The following is a 27131-nucleotide window of genomic DNA, read 5'->3' as shown; positions in this document are numbered from 1 at the left end:
TTATTTTGATAAAATTTATTTATCAATAGCATGAAAAACATGATGTAACTGCAAAAGAAACTTAAAATTCCAGTTTTCATAACACAAATTAACAATGTATTGTAATATCTGTTCAAATTAGAAATACTGAATAGTATATGGTTTATTTATTATGAAAGTAATATTTTAAAATGTCAAAACGTCCTGTGAAACAAATGACTGCTCTATTTGCATGAAAAATTGGAAAAAAGAACCTAAAATTGGCTATGAATAATAGGCATCGCCATTAGAGAACCCCTTAATTCAAGAACAATACATTTGGCAGTTATTTTCCCAACAGGCCATATTTTGAGATCTGTGAGATTTTCAACTATGAAAATATTTAAATTGCTGGAAGGATATGGATATGTATATAAGTCTGAATAGCCAAGAAACTCTTTGCCAATAAGATATATTTGACTGTCAGCAGATTTTACTATATTATGAATTTCAACTATTTTATTCCCAATTAAAACATAACTATCCGCCTTAGAATGATTAAATGCTGATAATGTTATGCCTGGTAATCTCAATTTATGAAACTGTTGTTTCCATTTCAAATTTTCGTCAAAAATAAGTGGTCCCAATGTATGTTTACTTTCCAATTTATACGTAATATTAGATACTGGCTGTGAAATTAAAAAATCCTTTTCAACAAGTCGTCGATGAACTTGTTGTAGGGGATTGGTTGGAGATTTTATTAATGATTTTATCTCTCCCAAATAATTTTCAAACGGAAAAGTCGAAAAATTGTCCAATTTGCCTAATAAATCTACATCATCACAAAGATGTGACATTAAGTGTACATTATAAACCATGAACTCCAAACCATACAAAGATTTTGAATGTTTGATAAATACATTTATGATATTTCTCACAAAAGGGATTTTAAATTTTTCAATATGGCTCTGTGATAACAATATTGAAACAGAAAAATGAAGAGCAAGAAAGTTTTCATATATAGCTAAATCCACAATATCTTTAAGAACCGAAGGACCTAAGTACACTAAAAACATTCTATATTCAGTAGCTTTCCAATAATTTAGTTCATTAAGCGAACGGGGTTTTCGATTGAATTCTACTGGTATCATATTTTTAAGGTTGAGCAATCGTTCTGAAATCATTTTAACTCTCTGATGTTGTAATCTAACCTTCAAGGATCCTGCAATCCAAGTATTCAGTAGCTTTCTAACTACTCCTAAGCAAATGTTGTGCATGTAGTCAATCGGAAAACTACTAATTAGATCAATTGGTAATTCATGAAAACTAGTCTGCGAGATATGATGCTCATCATCCAATTGTAAGCGAAAAGATTCATTCGTGCGTTTCTGACCATTTAAACCATTGAAAACTACCTTGTGTTTATAATATTCTCCGTGAATTGTGCATCTATCACAAGAGGAATATCCTGAGTGGAATTTAGTGCCTTTTAGATAGACCCTTGCAGGTGCATCGCACACAAAACTATGTACCTCTAATGTGAAGTGTTTGTTACAAATAACAAAACCATTTTGCAATAAATCTTTCAATTCTACTATGAATGGATGAAGAAATGTATTTAAAGGATGTGGTTTATTTTTTCCACAAAAGATGGAAATTGCAAAAGGTCTACTACCAGAAATATTTTTTATTAATCCCAAAATAGGCCAAAACTGCATTTTTGAACTTTTGAAGAGTGGAATGCCATCAACATTAAAACTAATTTGAATTTTGTCTACACAAGTATCATTTGAAATAAGCTTAGAAAGAGCACTCCTCAATCCAAAATAACAGAACTGACCAGATTCTATATCAACAATTGGTGTAAATTTTGGGGTTGATAACAAGGTACGACTGTCTAAAGGAAGTTCAGGGTGGTAAGGATGAAGCAAATGAAGTAGGTGTGTCAAAGCAGAAAGTGAAATTTTATGTTTTATAGCCCATTCAGCCAAATCATTAGCAATAGAAGTTTCTGTGCATAATGAATCATTGTTATCAGAACTGATTGATTTATCAACTTTAACAGATGATGTACTAGTACTAGTACTACTAGTGTTGCTGCTAATAGTATCATTGAAGAAAAAGCAGTCATTTGTTTCATCAACATTTTCTGCACCCCGTCCAGGGTTAACAGAGGTTCTTGACTTATATTGAAATTCTTGTTTGGTCGCTTGTAAAGCCCTTCTACACTTTTGTCTTGAACCAACCAATTCTTTCAACTTACGTTTTGACATTTTTAAAAATAAAAATATATGCTAATAATTCATAAAAAGTAGTTGATAATACAATCAAACCAGAGCACCAGCATTTCTTTTTTGCTCACGTTGTTTGGCATGTTTTAGCCATATTTTGATAGCATTTTCCACATCTGCTTGAGAGGTCAAGGGAGTTTTGATTTGTATGGCACCTGTAACGAAATAAATGAGTGGTTATTTAATGAGAATTATCCCTGTCGCAGAAATAAAAAAATAGTATTATTCTATTATGCTTTATGAAGGACGAATTTAGGCAGTACCACACAAAAACAACGAATAGTACTTACGAATGATGACAGATTTCACTAAAGTGTTGGAAAATGGCACTTTATTGTTTCTCTGCCCCGCAAAATTATACAATTTGGCCAAACCGTTGGTCGAGAGTAGTCTCATGATTCTATTAACATGAGCTGTGGTGCCATTTACTCCAATTGAGGAAAGGTAGGATGCCTAAAGCAAAAAATAAAACTACTATAATAGAACTCCATAATAAAACTATCACAAAATTCTATTTTAGAGTAAGTACAATAAATATTTAGATTACAATTACACTTAAATCAATGGGAGATGTCTAATTCTTAATTCACTTGTAATGAAATTCTATGTAAAAAGTACTTACCAAATCATTAAATTTTTCTTCGGATTTCAAATATTGTTCCAAATTTTCAAACCTCCTTTGATCGTCTATTGGAAACTGCACGGGTATGTCATTGGGTAGACTAGCAACTACTGAACTTCGAGAGTTTTTTAAAAGAGTCTTTACTTCCTTGATCTCTTCTCTCAACTTTTTCAATTCCAGAAAAATTTTCTCTAAATCTATTATATATATATAAAAAAAATTATTCACAGTATTAAACAAATAAAAGAACCTACTTTTTGGATGAATTCTATCTGTATTCTCTTCAGACTGTATATTGGAAGTTGTTTGAATTGATTGCGAATGTGATCCCCCAGGTGTTTGAGAAAGCAATTCTGTACTTTGTCTAGTGGAAGTTGTTGGAGATATTTGTGAATTTGGTTTCACAATCGGCCTAGAAGCTGACTTACCTAAAACAAAAGAAGAATTCTAATTTTTTATTATTTATTTTCAGTGTCAGATTGTACGCTTAGTATCTACGCTAACTGCGTAGAGCCCAGTTTGATCTCATACCTATTAATATCTATAAAAATATTTCATCCTCTTAAAAAATTATTTGTAAATAAAAAAATAAGTTAGACATTATTTCGATTAAAGCTATTTTAAATAGAAACATATTTATAGAAAAGTGTAGTCATTTGGTTCTTCACATAGTGTGAGAGCCTCATTGAAAGCAGCACTCGTTCTGTATGGTGGCCACAAAACATTCTGCTTCAAAGGGGTGAACCAGGAAGAATGAACCAAACCTATTAAACCATTTTCGGAAAATTCTACACCCACAAATGCCATTGTTACTATAAAACTACAAAATAAAGGTCAAAACTCATACCACTGCTAAATACCAAGTTAATAAAAATGCATAAAATCTACTTCTATTTGAGACAAACAAGGTAAATCATAGCACTACAAATATAGCCATTTAAGTCAATGTATGAAGTTAAGACATATGGTTTATTGAGTTTCTTCATCTATTTGAGCGCTAAAATTTTGGAGCCAATTTATTCAATCAATACCTCCAATTGGCTATTTCCCAATCATAAATGTTTCGCTTGAAACATGAAAATTATAACTGAATAAAATTAAGAATTGAGAAATTGAATTATCATTTTCGACCATACATGCCATAACCTTTAACCAGATATATTCAAATCAAAAAATATAAATAACTGTAATAATTATTATACTTACCACAATGGAACAACAGAAAAACTAAAAACACTAATAGCAGCACCGCAGATCATGTAACTATTATTAAATAAAATATATATTCATAATAAAATATATAATCATAATAACCAAGCCGGTTTATGATTAATATAAAATGGTCGTTCGTTGTGGATGGCGGGTTGTCATCATCATGTTAGCTAGCGGCGCAAGCGCATACGCGTTACCTAGTAGATCCCGCCAATTATAAATTTTTATAGGAAGTTTCTTAAAAACAATTATTTATAGATATTAGATAATATTATAGGTTTTGTTTAAATACTATATAAAAAGATCTCAATTTTTTTGGACTTAATAAATAAAAAAATGCTGGAATTTTCAGTGTCATGGTTGTTTATTATCGAAAATAGCCTCACAAAATAATTACATTAGTCACAAAATAAAACAAATGAAATATATCTGATTTTTTCAGATGAGTTATCACTAGATAGTCTCGTCATTATGACGTGACAAGATGTCGTGTTATACACGTCAATTATTTGACGTTATTATCACGTCGATTTTTGGTGGTCTCAGTGTTTTCGACCAGTGATCACCAAATGTTGGCGTCATTATGACGTGCCCTTGCTAGCTGGGTCTTAGCACAGCGGCTGTATTCCTCAAAGATAAATCAGGCAATTTAATCAAAGCACGTGCATTGTTAGACTCGGGTTCTCAATCAAATCTAATAACCTCTGACCTTGCGCGAAAATTAAATATCGGTACTACCAAAATAAACTTACCAGTGATCGGTGTTAATCAGGTTACTACTAATATCACAGAGCAATTAAATATTGATATAATTTCAAGAGAAAACAATTCTTTTCAACAAAATGCTACATTTTTAGTTATAAACCAAATAGCGGGTAATATTCCAAACTTCAAAATCGATTGTCAACATTTAAATATACCGAAACGAAACACATTACTCTTGCGGATCCTGAATTCGATAAATCCGCCAAACTGGATATTCTCTTAGGCGCAGGTGTCTTTTGAGATATTTTAGCGGATGGGCAATTTAAGCTCGGCGACGGTAAACCGATACTTCAGAAAACATTATTTGGATGGGTCATATCGGGACCCATATATCAAAATTATTCAATTCAAAATAACAGTAGTAATACCATATCATGTAATTTAATCACAACTACGCTTGAAAACGCAATTGAGAAATTTTGGAAAATCGAGGAATACCAAGACGATAACAAAACCAAACGGACGATTGAAGAAAAACAATGCGAAGAACATTTCCTAAAAACAATTCAGCGGACCGAAACTGGCAGATTTCGTGCGACGTTGCCAGTTCGCGAAGGTGTAGGCGATTTGGGGAATTCGAAGATGAATGCGATTAAAAGGTTTCACAAATTAGAAAGTAAACTGATCAATGATACAGTCATACGTCAACAATATTCGGAGTTCATGAGGGAATATGAAAAACTCGGGCACATGACCAAGGTGCCGACGTGGGCAACGGAAGTGGATGGAAAGGGAGTTTTTTACCTACCACATCATGGTGTCGTGAAGGATAGTGCAACCACTAAACTACGAGTGGTGTTCGATGCATCCGCCAAAACAGGAAACGGTATTTCGTTGAATGATACGCTAATGGTGGGTCCTACAATACAGGAAGATCTTTTTGCTATCATCATTCGTTTTAGACAACACAATGTAGCAATGGTAGCGGACATAGAGAAGATGTACCGGCAGGTGGAAATTGTAGAAGAGCAACGTGATTTACAGCGAATTATGTGGCGTTCGGATCCAAACCTGCCTCTAGAAGTCTACACATTAAACACCGTAACATACGGCACAGCTCCAGCTTCATTCATTGCTATACGATGCTTGCACCAACTCGCTTTAGAAAACAGTAAAAAGTACCCAGTAGCATCACAAGTAATAACTCGCGATTTTTATGTTGATGACCTCATCACTGGTACAGACACCATTGAAAATGCACAAATTTTGAGGCAAAACATCACCAACATTTTAGAAAGTGGATCCTTTCCTCTTCGGAAGTGGAAAACTAACAAACCAAACATTTTCAACGATATTAACAACATTTCAGATCTACCAGATCATTATCTATCAACCGATGACCAATCAAAAACTTTAGGGCTTGTCTGGAACTCTCAATCAGACACGCTACATTTCAGCACAGATTCAATACAAATTGAAAATAACAATTTCACAAAACGCGAAATACTCTCCGTAATTGCTCAGTTATTCGATTCATTGGGCTTGGTCGGTCCAGTAATTGTTAAAGCCAAAGTTATTCATTTACAAAAGGAATTACCTATTTTGGCTACAATTAAAATTCCTTGACAAATAACAGTTCCCAAAGCCAATATTATTGAAATTCACACTTTCAGCGATGCATCTACTATCGCGTATGGTGCATGTTCATACCTACGAACTGTAGATAACTCCGGACAATGCTCTGTACGTTTAATTTGTGCTAAATCAAGAGTAGCACCTTTAAAGGTTGTCACGTTGCCACGCTTGGAGCTAAACGCAGCCTTATTAGCAACGAATCTGACAGCTAAACTCATGGAGGCTTTTACTTGTCGTATATCTAACATTTTTTATTATACTGATTCAACCATCGTTTTATCGTGGTTAAATACGGAACCCGCACTTTTAAAAACATTTGTAGCAAACCGCGTAGCGGACATACAAGGAAAATCCAAAATCGAAAATTGGCAACATGTAAAATCCGAACATAACGCGGCTGACATCATCTCGAGAGGATCAGTACCCAGTCAGCTGCTCGAATGCGACATGTGGTGGAACGGGCCATTCTTTCTAAGCAATCCTAATCAACCGGTCACGAATAATAATTTTTTACCACTCAATGAATTACCAGAGGTAAAAAATTCCGCGTTAACACAAAATGTAATTATAGCTGATAGTACGATATTCGAGAGATATTCTAATTTCGACAAATTAAACAGAGTCATAGCGTGGATTTTACGATTTAAAGGTAACACATTACGTGCAAAACATGATAGAATATACGGTACAAAACTCACAGTGCACGAATTAAAACTGGCAAAACAAAGTATTATAAGGGCAACGCAATCAGTGCATTTTGCGGAAGAAATAAAATGTTTAATTAAAAATAAACCGCTAAACGCTCATTCAAAATTGTTAACTTTAAACCCATTTTTAGATAGCGATCATTTATTGCGGGTAGGGGGGAGAATTGTCAATTCAAACTTTTCATTTGACAAAAAATTCCCTTACGTCATACCTCATAATGGTCACGTCACGCGCCTTCTAATCGAAAGAGAGCATACATTATTATTACACGCTGGTGCTCAAGCAACTTTGGCCTCTTTCAGAAACAACTTTTGGCCATTGCGGGGTAAACGAATTGTCAAAAAGATTTTACATCAATGTATAACTTGCTTTCGAGTAAAGCCTCGCTCTTACAATGAAAAAATGGGAAACTTACCTAGCGTACGCTTCGCACAAGCTAGACCGTTTTTAAGCAGTGGCATCGATTACGTGGGGCCATTTTCGGTCAAGGAAGTTAAGCACAGAAATAGAAAATTTATAAAGGCATATTTGTGTATTTTTATTTGCATGACTACCAAGGCTGTGCATTTAGTGGTAGCAACTGATTTAACTGCAAATTCGTTTCTAAACGTCCTCAAAAGATTTGTTTCACGGCGCGGTCTATGCAGTGATATATATTCTGACAATGGGGGATGTTTCGTTGGAGCAAACAATGATTTGCGATCGTTCCTAAAAACATTAGAACAAGACAATTCATTTTCTACATTTTGTGACACACAAGGAATTCGGTGGCATTTTAACCCTGCGAACATCCCGCATATGGGTGGTTTGTGGGAATCGGCTGTGAAATCGGCCAAATATCATCTAAAAAGAGTGATAGGCCTAAACTGCTTGTCTTTGGAAGATTTTACCACCCTATGCATTCAGGTGGAGGCCACTCTTAATTCTAGACCTCTCATCCCATTAACCGATGATCCCAACGACCTTTGTCCTTTAACTCCCAGTCACTTTTTAATTGGCGACGTGTTGAAGGCCATACCTCAATCAAACGTTCAGCAAATACCAGTTAACAGTCTATCAACGTATCATGCACTGCAGCAAATGTATCATCATTATTGGCGACGTTGGTCTTCCGAATACGTCTCAACTTTGCAGCAACGTGTAAAGTGGAAAACTGCAAGTAAAGAACTTCTCAATATAGGAGCTCTCGCCTTATTGAAGGATAAGAATTCGCCGCCATTGTATTGGGCTTTAGCTCGCATTGTTAAGCTGCATCCAGGCAGCGATGGCATCACTAGAGTAGTTACCCTCCGTGCGAAGAATGGAATCCTGAAGAGGGCGGTGTCAGAAATTTGCGTCCTACCCATAGACGTTTAAAAAGTGTTTCTTAGTGATTGACATTTATTTTGACATTTTACTTTTAAGTTGTTTGAAAACACATATAAATTTCATAATTTTTTATATTATTTGTCGTTTGAAAGTCGAGCCTTTCAAGGAGGCCGGTATGTTTAACCATTTAATGTATATATTTAAATTATGTTGAGTGCGCTACTGAACTTGGCACATGCGCCTACCTAGAGTAACCGGGCTTGCGCAGAAGAAGACAGACATCAATCATCAAGGAGCCACGAGGCCAACAGCGTTTTTTGTTCAGGCACACAAAGCATTTGTACAATAAAGTGAAAATCGAAACAAATCGTTTTATTGTGCTTCTCACATTGTATACAGTCCACTTTAAAACATTTTCAATCAAGATATCCAACCAAGACCTTGCTTTCCAACTTTTTTTGCGGACATTATTAAAACGATTTTGTCCCTAATGTTCAAAAACAGCGCTATCTGTAGAATAATCTATGGCACAGACTAAAAAATAACACCGAACACAATAAATCACACTATCTACTGAACAACGAATAATACTAAATGCTGAATGTCCGATGTTCGTTCGGTTATGCATCTGACCATAAGCGCAAATTATTTATCATATTACCGTACTTTCCTTCCTAAGTAAAGGCTTGGCAACATCGAAGAGAGGCTCGGGATGGTAATAGATCCATGTATGGAGTGTAGAGAAGGAGTAACATCTCTTATGGACGGTACGTTTAAAATATGGTCTGAATTCTGTAGGGATAATACGTGGCGCTGATTGTACTATGAGATTGAGATCTGAAGTTAAACACTTACTATATCTGAAACTAGCTTCAGATTCTATAAACTAACGAAAACAGAATATTATGTAGGTGGTGAAAAGAATTAAACAACGTTTAAAAATATTAAAAAAATAGTAAAAAAATCATGGTGAAAACTTGTTGTATTTCTGGATGTATAAGTGGTTCTTTAAAAGATTGTGGTATTCGTTCATCTCAAAATATAAAACAAGCAAGTCTCTTTGGAATACCAAAGGTAAGTCATGTTTGAATCTCTTAGAAAGCAAAATTCATTCAAAATTGATATTTTTATATGACTATAACTATTATATTAGTTGCTAATGAAGTTCAATATTTTATTTTTATGAACCGAAATATTTTTTTTATTATTCTATTATTTTTATTGATCTAATTATATCGCTATAATTATTATATTAGTTACGGATAAAATTCAATATTTTATTTTAATCAACCAAAATGTTTTTTTTATACTATTTCATTATTGTTACATGATTCTACTTTTTTTTCATATTAGAATATATGTATTATCTAAACCAAATAAATAGCTAAATAATAAAGTTAATTTAACGAGATTCTGTTTTGTTAATCGTTTCATTATTTTAATACTACTAATTTCATTATCACGGTGCATTATTTAAAGCATTACTATACAGTTATTTTCAAATCAGCGCGTAAAATTCAAGCGAATACCCTCTATAATCAGCGCCACCTATTTTCCCATCAAAAATCAGCTCACATTTTTTAACCCAGAGATGTTCCTCCTTCTCTACACTCCATAGATCCATGGTTACGCGACGACTTACCTTCGAATTCTGATTTGGACCATGCGGCATTCGTGCAGCGTTGCGTCTATTTAGCACTTGCATTTCTATATGAAAAATACCGAACAATCGTAAAAAAACGCCAGTGTCACATAAATGGAATGGGCCTAAGAGAGAAGGAAATTATTGCGGACTTTGTCAGTTATGACGCGTCTGGCCTTTTCTTAGCTGATTTGTACTTTATACAATAAGTTTTTACATATATTTATTGTATTTAAATATTTACCTCTATTATTCGATTCACTTCCCCATTTTGTTTTCTATTAGCATCTTGATTAGCCATTCGAAGTATTATCTGATGTGGATTTGTCAGTATTGGTATTACCATTCGTTTTCTTAATGCTTCTTTTACACTTGTCAATTTGTCACTGTGCAATCCAATCAAACGAAGACTACGAAGAAGAAGAGGAGAAGCAAGAAGTAGAAGAAGAGAAGGAGGACGAAGTATAAGGAGAATAGCAGAAAAATACTTTTGAGTGGCGGTGTCGTGATTTTTAAAAAAATTTTCTATCGGAATTCAAATTTCCGTTCTAATTTTTGTAAAAATTTGTTAATTTTCTCAATAAAGTTTGTTGAAAAAATCCTATTTTTTAAATTTAAATAAATTTCAATAATAAATCATTTTTATGCCCCTTTCCGTCAATTTGATGCCCAATTCCATTTGGCACAAAAATTTCAAAAATATGACTTAATTTATTATTCAACTATCAAGCCGATAATTTTTCTTATGTCTCAAGTCTATCAATTTCAATAAATTCCAATAAAACAACTAGAAAATAGCAATTTTTTTTCGCGTAATTTCGATGCATAAATCAAAGATTCTCAACATTTTTTTAGAATATTGTTGTGTATCGTAAAAAGTATAGAAAAGAAAAACAGCAGTGAGCGAAGAATTACTTAAACTAAAAAAATTTGATTCTTGTATTTTCTAAAATTAATATTCATCATAATAGAAGAGTGATAGTAAATTGACCAAATTTCGACTGGGAAAATGTGAAAACCAACCTGGAAAAATCGGGAGCAGACGAGTACTTGATTTTCAATTTCTACTGAACACCTATTTCAAGAAAAGTTGTGGATGTAACGGATAAAAGTATGAACAACTGTTGACTCGTTTTTCCTGAATTCTCTGTATCTGAGTTAAGAAGCTATGTGCATATCTATGTACTCTGCTTGGAATTGAAGGTAAAGTTATTCCAAGTTTCTCAGACAGAACTAAGACACCGAATGAGAACTCTTACGACAGAATAGAGTGCAGGAAAGCACATTCATTACTTCCTCTACCTTCCGTTGAACTATCAAGAGCTTCTAGAAGAGCGGGGAATGCAGGAAGTTGTTTCATTAAGGTCAACACTGCTTCGAGCATTTCTATACACCTTGTTTTACACAGTGTCTTTGAAAACTATATTTACCTGGCTCAATTCAATCGGAGATATGGAAAGTTGCTGTATACTGCAAGAAGTTACATCTTGGAAATTCCGGTTTGGACTTTCTTAATTATTCCACTCATTTTCATCTGCCATTATTGTGAAAAACTCTAGACTTTTTTCGATTCGATTTACTTCAGCGCGAATTCTGAAGCTAGATTTACTATAAAATTTCCTTGGACGAAACAACTCCCAGTTGCATCTATAATTTCATGTTCTATATGATACGTTTTGGACACAACATAAAACCATCATTTAATAATTGGAATAAGCTTAATTGAGGTACAATCTGCGAAACGGTTTTTGTTGGCAAAAATCTTGAAGAAGCCTATGGATATTTAGCGTCAGTGTGTGAAGTAACTTTTCTTAATTTCATAACTTTCCCATTTTCTGAATAATTCTCGTATTCAATGGCAAACAGAAACATTATCTAAATAGTTTTAGTTTGAAAATAACTAGGTATAAGACATCAATCAATCCAAAATATAAGTCGAATTCACTTTATTTACAATCCAAATTACAAATATAATGATATGAATATTCACTATCTATGGAAATTTAAATACCCAGATCTGATCGACGGTTATTGAACAAAGTCATAGAACATTCTAATCCCGGAGCTTTTGGCGAACATTATCTAATCAAAGTGTATTTCGAACTAGAGTTTCCATAAATAATCCAATTGTTTTATCCTAATTTCACAAAATCTGGTTACAATTGTGAGGAATCAGCGATCAATGTCCAATTTAGCGGAGAATCAATTGAACTACTCATATTATTGATTGTTATACTAATAGATGGAGTATTGTCAATATTCTCAGTAGTTCTAGAATCACTAATTTCATTTATTATTTATTCTGCTACTTTTTAATTTTTTTCTGTATCCTTATATTCTGCTTGATTGCGATTGGTTTTTTCTATCAGATCACCAGATGCAACATTTTCCTACAGACAAATTTAAAAATTACTATATTTAAAATTGGTATTTTCATCTTACCTCTTCATTCGCAAATTTATCCTCAAAACCACTTGATGAAGGACTGGCTTTTCCACTACATTCAATTTGTGATTGCTCTTCTTCTAATATACTTTCCGTTGTTAAATTGATCATTAGAGCTGTACGCAATAGCAGAACATTGTAAAATAAAGTGTTACGACAAACCTGCTAATTTAAAGAAGACTACACTGTTCATATTCCTTTTATTATTCCAAGTCCAGATGATAATTTTGTTTTTTCTTTTGCTGTAAAAACGACATATTTTTTTATATAGCATATTTGTCTTCTGAGTAGAAAGGTAGAGGATTAAGTTTTAATAAACGAAAGACAAAGAGTTATTTTCTTCTATTTTTTTTTTCAAAATGTATATATTTTGCATAGAATAAATATTTTAATTTAATCATGACAACGTTAAGTTCTGTAGATAGAATTGGTCACAACATTACGCAGGCAAAACTCAAAGTTATAAAAGTTTTACATTTGTTTTTCTTATGACGGCGAACCGAGGAGATGGCCGAACCAGAATTTGTTGCGATTATCGAAAATTAAACAAAAATATAATACGCGATAGATTTCCACTTCCCCTTATTGAAGATGTCCTAGACAGCTTACAGAGAGCAAGGATATTCAGCACCCTTGATTTGAAAAATGGATTTTTTCATGTACCTGTTGGAGCAAGAGCACAAAATATACTTCTTTTGTAACGCCGATTGGTCAGTACGAGTTTATGAAATGTCCATTTGGAAGTAGTAGTCAAGCAGTTTTCCAACGATTCATCGCTCATGTCTTCAGGGAGTTGACTGCAGGAATGTACGTTATATACTACATGTTATCATCTTGAGTGCGAACGAAGAAGAGGGGATAGAGACAGCTGCAGAATATGGACTAGAAATGAAAAAGAAAAAGTGTCAACTGTTGAAAACCGAGGTAAAATTTTTAGGATACATAGTAAGTGACAAACAAGTCCCAATCATAACTACATACCTATGCAAATATACATAGTTATTGAGCATTCTTTTAGCAGCGATCTAGTGACGATTCGAAGCTTCACCGGATATACTACATGAGTAGAAAGACGACCCCTGCAGAGATGAAGTATACAAGCTATGAGCTCGAAATACTCGCCATTATTAAAAGTGTGAAGAAATTCCGAATCTACTTGCTAGGAACGAAATTTAAAATAGTTACAGACTGTAATGCATTCATAAAAACCATGGAGAAAAGGGACCTTACAACAGGAGTTGCACGATGGGCCCTGATGCTAGAAGAATTTCAGTATGAAATTGAGTATAGACGATGTAGGCAGATGGCGATAAAAAGGATTTTGACTACCGAAGAGTATGAAGATTTTTATTTAGAGCATGATATATTGTATAAATACGATAATGGATTAAAATTACTTGTCATTCCAAAGAACATGCAGACTTAAAAAATAATAATAAAAGTCCACGAGATAGGAAATTTTTGAAAGAAAAAAACACAAGGAGTAGTAAACAAGGAATTTTACATACCAAGACTAAAAGACAAAATAGAAACGATTAAAAATAACTGTATACCTTGTATATTATGGAATAAAAAGGAAGGAAAGAAAGAATGAATGCTTCATCATATACAAAAACTAGAAGGTCCGCTAGAGACGTATTACGTCGACCAAATAGGACCAATGCAGTGAACAAAAAAATTATCAGCACATTTTTGTGATAGTTGATGACTTTTTCAAATTTGTGTGGCTTTATCCAACAAAATCAACCACGACGAAAGAAGTGACATGTTGTCTTGAAAAATAGCGTAAAATATATCACTTCGTCCTGTACGAAAGAAAGAAGGAATGCTTCATCCTAAAATCAACAAAATCAACGACGACGAAAGAAGTGATATGTTGTGAGCGTAAAATATTTGGAAACCCGTCAATGATAATATCTGACAGAGGATCCGCGTTCCGTTCTGAAGAATTCGAATTATATTGCCGAGAAGAAAATATTAAACATGCGTCAACAATTTGCGGAGTCCCACGAGGTAATGGACAAGCGGAAAGGGCAAATAGGACCCTTATACCAATCTTAACAAATCACAGTTTTGAAGAGCCAGGAAAGTGGTACAAATACGTTGACAAAGTACAGACTGCCTCTAATTCGACCTATCAGCGAAGCATAACTACCACACCCTTTGAAGTATATACATCTGATCCAAAATTAAAGAGAAAATTTTTAGATCCACACGAAATTGTTAAGGTTAAAGAAAATGATAGATATGACGTTGTTAAAATCGGAGATCACGAGGGACCCAATCGAACGACAACATGCGCTGAATATATAAATCCATGGGTCAGCTATGAAAGAGACGATTCCGAGGCGGATTCTGAGCAGAATGGCCCAATGTAGGATCGAGATTATTGCTCTACTCCATCCTACGGCGAGGCGCAAATTCTGTAATAACAGTGTTTTCTTTCTAACCGGCGTTTTAAGCAGAAAAGAACCCTAGACAACCAAGAAAATCATTTAGTTATTTATTGCGTTATGCAGTTCTGTGGTGATACGAGGATGTATTGAAAAATTCTTAGCCTACTATAAAACCAAACAAAATTTCAATGACAAAATATTTTATTACGCAACAAGACCTCCACACCTTTTATTACCTCATCGTTGGGAGAAAATTTACGATCTATTGAACTTTTTTTCAGTTGAGTGATCAGTAATGTCGGATAGTAATCTCCAGTTATTGTTCTACCCTTATTAAAAAAATCAATCATGATTACTCCATGGCAATCCCAAAAAACTGGAGCAAGAACTTTTCTAGCACAATTTTGAACACGAAACTCCTTAGGTCTGGGAAAACCAGAGTGTCGCCATTCCATCCATTGTTGCTTTGTTGTTATAAACTGTATCGATATTTTCGAGGACTGACACAGGGCTGGCCTTCCCGATCGGTCATCATCTTCAATGGAAAATTTACCTCGTAAATCTGCTCACCTCTTAACGCTTCTAAATACAGGTACTTGATGATGGCTCGATACTCCAATTTTTCGATTTTCACATTTTCGGTGGACATATTTTTTCTTTCAATTTATTGCGTAACTCTGGTTTACGTTTTTGACGTAAAACTTAACACTGACACTTTTAATAAGTTATTGTTCGGTATGCTATGGTAACGCAATATTTTGTTTATGCATGGAACTGGTCTAGGCTACCAACTTATAAATACATCGTCGTATAGTTCAAATCGGGGAAGACAATAACCCCCCCACTTTGGGATTCTCAAATATTTGAGGTTACCTACTCCAAAATAACGTTTTCATCACTTTAGGGTTATGTAACACACAATACCAATTTGTTGGGGTTTATCTAAGAGATACAAAAATTTTAAATTGTTCACAATATCCAGTACAAAATGAATAATTACTGAACTTACCACTGAATTTGAAAATTGTTCTAAATCAGTCTGAATTATTATAGCTAGTATTTCCTACAAGAAATAATCCATTGATGATTTGCAGTTATTACAAATACCAAAAACAGTTGAATCACCTCTTCCTGTAGTTTTTTGTATCTTTCGACCAAATGGATCAAATTCCATATTTTTTTCAATGCCTTTAGTGAGTTACTAATTCAATTAACTAACCATTTGAAATCAAATTATACGCGGTAATATCTTTTGTTTTGTACAAAACACATAGAAACTAGAGAACATCGAAACAGGCGTCATACAGTGTAATAGTGAGTGTGCGTGGTAGTAGTAGTAAATGCAGCACACAAATTGTTCTCACGTATTTTATGAAATAATCATCACTTTTCCCCTTTTGTTCACTATCATCATCTTTATTAGCCATTCGAAGTATTATCTGATCTGGAATTGTCAGTATTAATATTGTCATTCGTTTTCTTAATGCGTATTTGACACTTCTCAATTTGTCACTATGCAATCCAATCAACCGTTTATTCCATAATTATATACAGTGAAACTTGGTTAAGTGAGACATCAAGGGGCCTGCACTGTCGTTTCACTTATAGAGGTATTCCACTTACCCAGTGTCTCAGATATACAGGTATAAATAAATATCTGTCTCATTTACATAGGGTTCCATTAATAGAGGTGAGAATACAGGTTCTTTCAGTTATACAGGTTAAATTATTAAATAAAATAAAAGAACGTGTTATGTGTGTAAATGAGTTTTAACACCTTTGAAACATCGCGGAGATTTGGATTTTCCGATTAATAGGATAGGCAACTTTTCAGTTCCTGACATGTTAGCAACTAGAAGTATTGTAATGCGCTCTTTACTGAGTTTTCCGCCATGACAAGACTCACCTTCTAAGGTAAAAGTTTTATCGGTTAGACACTTGTAAAATAAACCCGTTTCGTTTGCGTTCAAAATATCATCAGCAGAATAATTGCGTAATAGAAGTGGTAGGTCTTCAATCCATTGGCTACATTTGTTAACATCAACAGCGTTACTTTCTCCACAAATTGCTTTGAAAACTATACCGTTTCTTTTCTTAAACCCTTCCATCCAACCATTGCTGCTACAAAAATTATGAATATCGAGCCTTCGCGCGAAATCTTGTGCCTTTTCTTTAATCATCGGTCCACTTACCGGAACGTTTTTGTTACGAAGTTGCTTGACCCATGTTAGCAAACACTGTTCAAGTTCAGGATATTCTCATAAACGTACACGTTTTAGTTTTCCTTGTCCTTCAGAACATTGTGATTCAATTTTATGTTTACTCTGAACTATTCTACAAAGAGTAGATTTTGGCACATTAAATTCGGCACAAACTTCTTCGCGTGTCTTCCCACTTTCATAAACGGATATTAACTTCAGTTTTTCACGTAATGATAACGATTGTAACTTTCGTTTTGGCATTTTTCAAATAAACATCTGTATGATAGTAAAGCGAAACTAAAACTGAAGGTAATTGAAGCTCAAAATTTGTACTTACGTACTTGAAATTATGTGTGGAATTTGTGGGTAGAATAAGAATGAGTAAACAAACAATATTATCTCAATTACAGAGGTTTATGCATATAAAATTTACTCGCTATCTCAGTTATAGAGGTAACTATGATGATAAATCGAAAGAACAAATCCCAGATATAGAGGCTTACCTCGTCCCACTAACAGAGGTAATTCAGTGCCAAAGTGTTAGGACCTCAGCATGAGTTCCAGTTATGGAGGTTTCTCACTTATCCAGGTCCCACTTAACCGAGTTTCACTGTATATTCAGATTTGAGATCATAATTGAAGGTATCTAAGGCTCCATTTTCCGATTCTTTTTCATACTTATACAATTCGAAATTATGTATGATTGTACCATTCAAGTCCAGAAAGAAATCATGCTCATTTACGTTTCAAACGATAAGCATTTTTACTTCTTGTCAACATCATTTTCCTCATCATGGCTCTTCACATTATAATTGTTACATAAGATAGCATTAGATGGCTAGTGTATGGTCTCCTATATCAACTACACATGACCACTAGGTGGCAGCAGAACGGACGTCAAGTAGAAACGTCAGTGGTACTCCTGCGCTTATCAGAGATATTGTAAAACATATATAATTCCTTAATAAAATAGTATTCAATAAGTTCTGACTATAATTTAACAAGTTATAAAACATGTAACATGGTGTCAGGTGAAATCACGCCAAGAAGATAAAAGGTGGAAATAAGACTATACTGAAATAAGACACAAATGAATAACAGTAGCTAGAGGTTAATAAACTCTGCCACACACTGATAGAAGCTTGCCGAGACCGAGTAGAAACGCGAAGATTTCACGTAGAGCAGTAATTTAATATTATAAAAAGAAAATGTCAACATTTAAACCACCATAAGCTTTAGTGTTTGATCAAAATACAAGTCAAAACTTTACAAAATTCATAAATAGTTTCAAAATATACATGAAAGCATCTGGCTATGACAGTAAAGATGATGAAATGAAGATCGCTATATTTTTGAATATTGCTGGTGAAGATGCTCAAGAGGTATTTCAAACCTTTAAATTTGATAATGTTGGAGATGAAGAAAAATATGATAAGGTCATAGAAAAGTTTGAAAGTCACTGCATGCCCTTTAAAAATGAGACATTTGATAGATTCAAGTTTAACACGCGCTGTCAGCAAGAAGGGGAAGACTTTGATAACTTTCTTACGGCAATAAAAAAGTTAGCAAAGCCATGCAAGTTCGCAACATTGCATGATTCTCTGGTAAGAGATAGAATAGTAGCTGGTATATTAGATGCAGAGGTACAAGAAAGGCTCTTCAGAGTGAAAAATTTGACTCTGTCAGGCAGAAAACATATGTAGATCCTCAGAAGCAAGTAAAAAGCAAGTTCATAATATAAGAGGGAATGCAACACAAGTGGATGCAGTCAAGAAGCATTATCAATCTTATAGCAGTAGCAGTGCATACGAGTGCTTCAAATGCAAGACAAAACATGGTCCCAGAAACTGTCCTGCCTTCGGGAAGACCTGTTCAGTATGTAAAAAGTCAAATCATTTCGCAGTGGGCTGCTATAATAGGCAGCAATTTAAAGGTAAGGAAAAGATTAGAAGTAAGAAGAAAACGCATGAGGTTGAGAAGAGTGGGTCAGAGAATAGCAGTAACGAGGGAGAATCAGACACACCATATTTAGATTCAGTGACACTTGACCAGGTGAAGTTTAAGAATAAGAATATTTGGACTGAGAATGTATTAATAGATAACGAGTACATTACTTTTAAGATAGATACGGGTATGCTAAGCTAAGGGGTATGTAATATTAGATTGTATGGTAAAAAGAAAATTTTCTAAAATTAAATTTATTGTTGTTGATTGTGACAGTATGCCTATCTTGGGATTAAACACCTATTTCAAGCTTGAATTAATAAAACAAGTTAGTGAAGTTAATAATAAAAATAATTTTTTAACAAAAAATTCTGAGGTTTTTGAGGGTACTGGAAAAGTACCATATAAATATAAGATAGTACTAAAACAAAATGCAGTTCCATATTCTAGTAACTGCAGAAGGGTGCCAGAAACATTAAAACCAAAATTAAAGAAGGCACTAGATGATCTTGAAAACAGGGATATAATTTCCAAGATAGAACCACCAACAGAATGGGTCAATAATATTGTGATTATACAAAAACCAACAGGAGCATTAAGGATATGCCTAGATCCATTACATTTGAACAAATAGTAGCTTAGACAACTTAGGTAAGAATTTTGAGAGATAATTTAACATACCCAGTATCCTTAGGAGCTCTTTTTTGTTAGTTGGATCTTCAAGCACCAAAATGGCTTTTACATAATCTGGATCTGGCCGAACTCCTTCAGCAGAAAATATTTGACCTACATAAGTGACTTCTGAAACTTTAAATTGTACTTTTGATCTGTTGAACTTTATACCAAATTTTTTGGCTCTACTAATAACTTCCTTGAGGATTTCATCATGTTCTTTCTCATCTACTCCCCCAATTATAATATCATCAAAATATATTCCTATTGGCAAACCATAAAGTTTGTTAGGAAGATAGGAGCAGAGAATAAAATAGTAAAAAATAGACTATCGTTGAACACATATGGTAATAATAAAATAAAAGCTAAGGGGTATGTAATATTAGATTGTATGGTAAAAAGAAAATTTTCTAAAATTAAATTTATTGTTGTTGATTGTGACAGTATGCCTATGTTGGGAATAAACACCTGTTTCAAGCTTGAATTAATAAAACAAGTTAGTGAAGTTAATAATAAAAATAATTTTTTAACAAAAAAGGTGAAGGTCCAGTAACCGGGCGATGATTCTTTGACAAATAGTCAGCAAATTCTTGATAAGGAGTTTTAGCCAAAGGCATATCTTTCCACAAATCAGGTGTCAAGTAAGCATATGTTTTAGCTATGGCTGCATAAGTAGCTTTAGCGAAATTACCCAATGTACCAGTTGAACCTCTAGCTGAAGTATAACAATCCTCAATACCAGCCATCTGAAGAAGTTTTTTAGGTACAGGAGCAGATACGATTCCAGTACCACGGGAAGCTGGAATTAACCTCACAGTAACAGATCCACACTTACCAGTTACCTGAAAAGTACAATGCTGGATCAAAGTTATGTTAAATTTGGGGATATTAAACCGGGTACTTCTTAGCAGTGTTTAGACTTAACATCTGAAAGGTATTTATTGTCTGTTGGAAAAATGTTGTTAATGCATACTTATTGCTGATTTTGTAGTTTACATCAGTCTGAAAGATCCGCTTCATCCAAATTTTTAGAAATTTAATTATTTCACTCACCTGAAACTTTAAGTGCTTCTAAAAGTATTGATAAATTTGCCACTCAGAAAGCCAGAAAGATTATTTTATAATTAGGTTATTATAATGATTAGGTACCTAGTCTCTAAACTGTAGAACAACTGATTGATATACTTTTCGTTGAGTATTGAGTTGGTACATTTTTATGTAAAGGTGATAATATTGTTTGTTTTTAATTTGATGAAGTATTTTGTTGGTATTATATAAGCTGGCCAAAAAAATAAAGTTTTCAAATTTTATTTGCATTTTTACTCGTGAATCACTTCTTCACAAAGATGTGACGTAGGAATACGATAAAAATATGTAACTATCTAATCTATTTTTTCCATAAAACTGAAAAACGACAAAACTACAGATTAACTATCAAGTTAAAGGTATTTGACCTTGAACAGAAAAAGAATATACAATTTTTGAGTATCCTATTCTGTAGAGTTTTGTAAGTAACTAATTTAACCATATGACTGGAATAGGGAAATATAAAAAGCTTTTCTAAAAATTAAAACTAAGACTAATACGTCACTTGAACAATATCTAAACACTCAAAAATATTTCACTCCAACAAATCTATTCAAAATGCTTTCTCAGTTATTAGTGAACAAAGGCAGCCATTTTATCGCAAACGAATACAGATATTGTCTAGCTTATATATTTTCATAAACTTTTTCATCAAAATTATTTTCTTGGTCTTGAAAATATTTTTATTTAGGAAAATAACGTTAAACCTCCAAGGAAAAAATCATGTCTAGTTAAGATGTATCAGTATAATTCCGCAATACCGTCAATATCCAGTGTCAGTCAGAGCACTGAATGAAAACGTTAGCCCTCCAAAAAAGAAGAAAGTAAGATTTGATCTCGAAAATATATCTATACCTACTTAAAATTTGGGTTGCCAACTTAACTTTCATAGCTATTATGGTTGAGAGAGAATGAAAAAAAAATCTATCTGCTCAGTAACCATCACAAAAAGCCGTTACATTGTTTTCACCTTTGTATTGATAAATTTCGCAAATCATGCAACTTGGAATTTCGTCGAAATGGTCCAATTAGAACTCTGGTTAGCAAAAAGATATCGAAACAAATTATATATCGTTAAAAAATCTTCACTCTAGCGATGTTTATAAAAAAACAAAAGCTTCCTATCACCTTTACTTTTTTTTAAACGCATAAATTGTTAGAACAATATGAATATTTAAGATACATTACATACTGTGAAAGTTATGAAGTTATAACTTCTTGCATAAGTTGAAATAAGAAGAGACATGGAAATCAGGAAAATGGAAGAAAATATCTTGTTTAACAATTCAGAAATTTTCAAAGTAAAATTTGATTGGATGTCAGTAATTTACAAAAATTTTTTGTCATAATAGTATAGCAAGTCAGCAATGTAAAAAATGAGATCGGGAGTTTTTATGACAGCTATATATGTTATTAAGGAATCAATCCGATGAGTTTTAAACACGAAAAAAAAGGATTATGATGCAATCAAGTGATAAACTCCACTTTAGTCATGAAAATTATGAATTTTGATCTTCTACATTAGAAGATAATCTATAAAAAATACATCGAGGGAAAAAGAAGACATGTACTAACAAAATTAAAAGGAGTAACAGAAAGAGGCATATTCAAAATTATACTTATCTACAATTATTCTATATATCTCATAACAGTAAAGGGTGACATAGAGTTGAAAAGCTAAGAAAAAATGTGTGAAAACATTTCATATAAACATATCAAATAGATACCTTCCATACGACAGCTGTAAGCCTACATTTTGTTGTTTAGGACTTTTTTTGAAAAGAATACTGTACCCTTTTCGTTCTCTCAACGTTTTTGCTTCTATTAGAATGATTTGATAACAATATACTTTCAACTGGTTGTTGAGGAGCTAAAAAAATAAAACATAAGTGTGTGGGTATGTGTCAGTAGAAACGGCATTACCTCACCCAATTCAAACAAACATGTTTCTTGAATATTCAACAACTTTAAAATACCTTTGACATGGAGTACAATAAACCATTAAGTTGCATTAAAATGTATTTGCTAAGCTAAATTTACACTCACCATGTCATATGCATGCAGGACTTTTCAAGAAAATTCTTCATTAATCATTCAGTTTCATTGGCAGATATAGTGTTGAATTTGTACAAAGTGATTAAAGTTATGAAATGGTAAGTGACTTGAAAGTTCTTATTTAAAAACTGGTAAGACAATAATTGGAAATAATTATGGAAACATGATATTGCTAAAGTTATTTTTTTCAGACTAGTATGAGATTTTCAAGGAAAGTCACCTAAAATACTTAAGAAACTATATGATTTTATATCAAATATTGTTGAGCAACTACCAATTATTTTGATAAAGAGTAAATTTATTGGAAAAATGTTAATATTTAGAGAAATATCAATTCATTGGCAACATTTTTCATCAATTCGTTGTAAACTTCAAGTTACTTATTCTTCACAATTGGGGTAGAGTTTCTTTAAAGAATTTAACCAAACAAAAATTACTCAATATATTATTTTCTTACCTCAGAAATATGAATAAAACAAGTAAGATGGGTCAGAACAATACGAGGATCTTTTCTATCACATATTTATTGTGCAGAAATACCACAGTTCACTTGAATGATCTTTATCTTGCAATTCCATAAGGTAGGTACTGCAAAGCTACTAAAGGTCCTCATGTGAATCCATCCAAATGCTTCTATTAAATCAATCATTATATATAGGTAAATATTTAAAAAAAAAAGTGTTGTCGGGGATTGTTTTATCAAATTTCCAAAAATTTTACCTAAATGATAAAATCACTGCAAAAATCTTCAAAACCGGGTGGATGCGGTTCTCTAGTTGCTACTTCAATAAACTAATTCTTTTTTTGTAACTGGACTTTAAAGGAAATTACAATACAAACTTCCAGGCCCAGTTCATATCAAGCTACCATTGAGGAATTGGTGAATATGTTAGAGTATGTACAATTCTTTTTTATTAGAGGCCATTTTGGTAAATAAGAAATCACCCTCCTTTACCTAAAAATAAATTATTAGTAAACTACTTCCAATATTGGTGTAACGCTTATACTTGTTATTAAAAAAGATATTCAAATACTTGTCAACATCTTAAAAGCATTTAGCTTGTTTAAATCATATTCATCAACATAAAACATTGTGGTGTGTATGTGAGCGTTTTCAAATACACAAGTACGTAAAGGTATATTAAGTTCAAAACTCTGACATCAATAAGATGATGATTATGATGACAAAATCAGATGAAAGAATACGACATGCAATATCAAATTACTTAGTTAAAGGTGTAGAAAATGTGAGAAATAATTGTACATACCTACTATAAGAATCAAAATTTTAAAAATATACATTTTCAATCAAAATTTACTTCATTACTTAAACTGTATTCACCTAATCTTCACGTATAAAACTTAAACATAAATAAGTTTTCCGACTAGATACCAATTCCGTTCCTATCATTATAATGAATTACGAAGTTTTTTTGTTTGAAACTTTGGTTTACTTTGACCTTGGACGAATAAAAAAGATGAACCCAGCTGACATGTTTGAATATAATTGAAACCAACTTACAGTAAACCTCAATGTTGTCAAATTTTACAATTTATTTATTAGCTGGATGCATGTTACGTTTCAAAAATATTTATTCATACATCGTAATATTATTAAAAATCAATGAGAATCTGGCTCTAGTTCTCACTAAGTTTGGTTAATTGACAATAATCCCCACAATTGATTTAAAAAAAGAAGAAGAAAATAATTTTGGCGAGAATGTTTATGAAAAAATATAAGCTAGGCAACATTGCTATGTAACTGTATTCGTTTACGCTTTTGTTTTATCTAGAATAGAATGTGTGAATGAAATAATATCAAATACTAGTTTTATTTGAACACAAATTTACTATAGAAATGTGCCAACAAAACTTCGAATCAGCAAATACTTCGAAACATAAAACACACTGAAGTAGCAATTTGTGTGCTGCTTTTACTACTTCTGCTACCACCACACTCACTATTATATGTCTGACGCCGGTTTCGATGTTCACCTCTAGTTTCTATGTGATTTGTACAAAACAAACAAACAAACAAAATATTACTGCGTATAATTTGATATAAGATGGTTATTTGATTGAATTAGTAACTCACTAAAGGTATTGAACAAAATATGTAATTTGATCCGTTTGGTCGAAAGATATAAAAAACTACAGGAAGAGGTGATTTATAAGATATCAACTGTTTTTGGTATTTGTAATAACTGCAAATTATCAAAGGATTATTTCTTAAAGGAAAGACTATCATTACTTTGACTGAAATAGAACAACTTTCAAATTCAGTGGTAAGTTCAATAATTACTCATCTTGTACTGGATACTGTGAACAATTTGAAATTATTATTATTATAATTATTTTCTAGTTTATGGTCTTTGAAAAATAGCAATTGAATGCTCTCAAATTTTTTCGATAATAATATAATGGGATTCGTATAGAACTGCTTTTGTTACTTGCCATTTTTCTTGATTAAAAAGTTTCTTATAATGAAAAGTCACATTATTAACAGAAGTTAATTTGAAATTAGAATTTTCTCTATATAGAAAGATTGTTTTCGAGTTGGTATAATAGTGTTCGTTTCTATAATTGATCTTCACTCAGATTTTTTTGTAATCCATTTACTTAACACACTTTATCTGTCTTGATTAAACTTTCCAATGAATATGTAACCAACTCCTAATTTTGATGTGAGGAGAAAAATAATTATTGAAAAATGTGAAGTTATTTTGGTTTTCTAGAAAATTCCAGTGTAACAGATTTTGTATAGAAATTTTAAAAGTTTTCAGGTCGGTCTGGTGAAAACATCCAAAGCGACCAACATGGATTTTGAAATATAGTTATAGAATTGTTGATGCCATTGAATTTGAAGAAAATTTGTCAGGTTTTCATTTACAAACGCTTTTGAAAATTTTTTAAGATTTATACATCATAGAAATGCATAACTCAATAAATAACTTGATATTAATGAAGATGCAAGAGCCAGGAAGTGTATAGAAAAAGTGAGAAAATTTTTTGATTTAAGTCCAAATTCAGAATCAAATAACAATACTGAAGAGAATGTAGTGGAAAAGCCAGTCCTTCATCAAGTAGATTTGAGGATGAAAATACCAATTTTAAATATAGTAATTTCTAAATTTGTCTGTAGGAAAATGTTGCATCTGGTGATCTGATAGAAAAAACCAATCGCAATCAAGCAGAATCAAAAAATGGAGATATAAAGTTTTGGATAGGCTTAGAAGAGGAATAATATACTTTTGAGGACACACAGTTACTGAAATTATAAAATGATATGAATAGTTCAATTAGTTCAATTGCTTCTCCATCAAATTGGACATGAACGCTGATTCTTCACAATTACAACCAGATTTTGTGAAATTAGAATAAAACAATTGGATGATCTATGGAAAATAGAGTTCGAAATAAACTTTGATCAGATCCCGGAATTTAAATTTCCCAAGATAGTGAATATTCATATCATTATATTTGTAATTTGGATTGTAAATAAAGTGAATTTAACTTATATTGTTTAGTGATTGATGTCTTGTACCTTGTTATTTTCAAACTAAAACTATTTAGATGATGTTTCTGTTTGCCAATGAACACGAAAATTGTTCAGAAAATGGGAAAGTTTTGAAATTATAAAAAAGAAAAAAAAGATCGTTTTAGTTCCATAAAAGGTTATTAGTTTTTCAACTAGAAATATTCAGGCAATTTAAAAGAAATTTGCTTCAGTCTCAACAACTAAGCCCCGTAATGGTTCGTATTTCTATATCAAAATGAATCATTCATTGAGATCTCTCTGTGGTAAAGCATTGTCGGTCGAATATAGAAACACCCTGTATTTACTAAGTTATATATAGATTATGTAAATTCCAAAGATAATAATCTTGATGTATTTACTCAACCTCTAGACAGAACTAAATTTGTTTATTTCAAAGAAGTTCTGCGTATATTTTAGGATTTAGCTTTACTTCGTTTGTTCTATATGTATGTTTTAATACAATTTCAATGTTGTTCTTTTTTATACTGTTTACTCCTTTATTGTATAAGCAGCTTGAAATTTTTGTCACTATCGTCTTGGGCTCCCCTATGGTGGTTAGGTTAGGTTTTTGTGCCAAATGGAATTGGGCATCAAATTGACGGAAAGGAGCATAAAAATGGTTGGTTCGGCGGATAACGCGTTAATCATGGAGTTACTCATATTTATGACGTTTTAATAAAAATATAATTGAATTTTTTTCAGAAATTTAAGGA

At 32.6% G+C, this 27131-nt stretch overlaps 1 protein-coding gene and 1 long non-coding RNA gene across 2 annotated transcripts; both read right to left on the bottom strand.

The window, feature by feature from the left end:
* On the bottom strand, nucleotides 1–2549 carry LOC130903034 (uncharacterized). The gene is made up of 2 exons (XM_057815300.1): nucleotides 2540–2549; nucleotides 1–2404 (listed from the first exon to the last, which is right to left on the bottom strand). Exon 2 carries the CDS (start codon nucleotides 2229–2231, stop codon nucleotides 234–236), a length of 1998 nt encoding a protein of 665 aa, XP_057671283.1. The 5' UTR covers nucleotides 2232–2404; nucleotides 2540–2549; the 3' UTR covers nucleotides 1–233.
* A 9863-nt stretch (nucleotides 2550–12412) lies between these two features.
* On the bottom strand, nucleotides 12413–12736 carry LOC130903035 (uncharacterized). The gene is made up of 2 exons (XR_009060524.1): nucleotides 12524–12736; nucleotides 12413–12471 (listed from the first exon to the last, which is right to left on the bottom strand). It is a non-coding gene; the product is annotated as an uncharacterized LOC130903035 (long non-coding RNA).
* Nucleotides 12737–27131: the final 14395 nt, after the last annotated feature.

The sequence above is a fragment of the Diorhabda carinulata genome, chromosome Y, assembly GCF_026250575.1.
Source record: "Diorhabda carinulata isolate Delta chromosome Y, icDioCari1.1, whole genome shotgun sequence".
Lineage (NCBI taxonomy): Eukaryota > Metazoa > Arthropoda > Insecta > Coleoptera > Chrysomelidae > Diorhabda > Diorhabda carinulata.
Note: the sequence above shows the minus strand (reverse complement) of the source record. Positions and strands in the feature narration are given on the sequence as shown.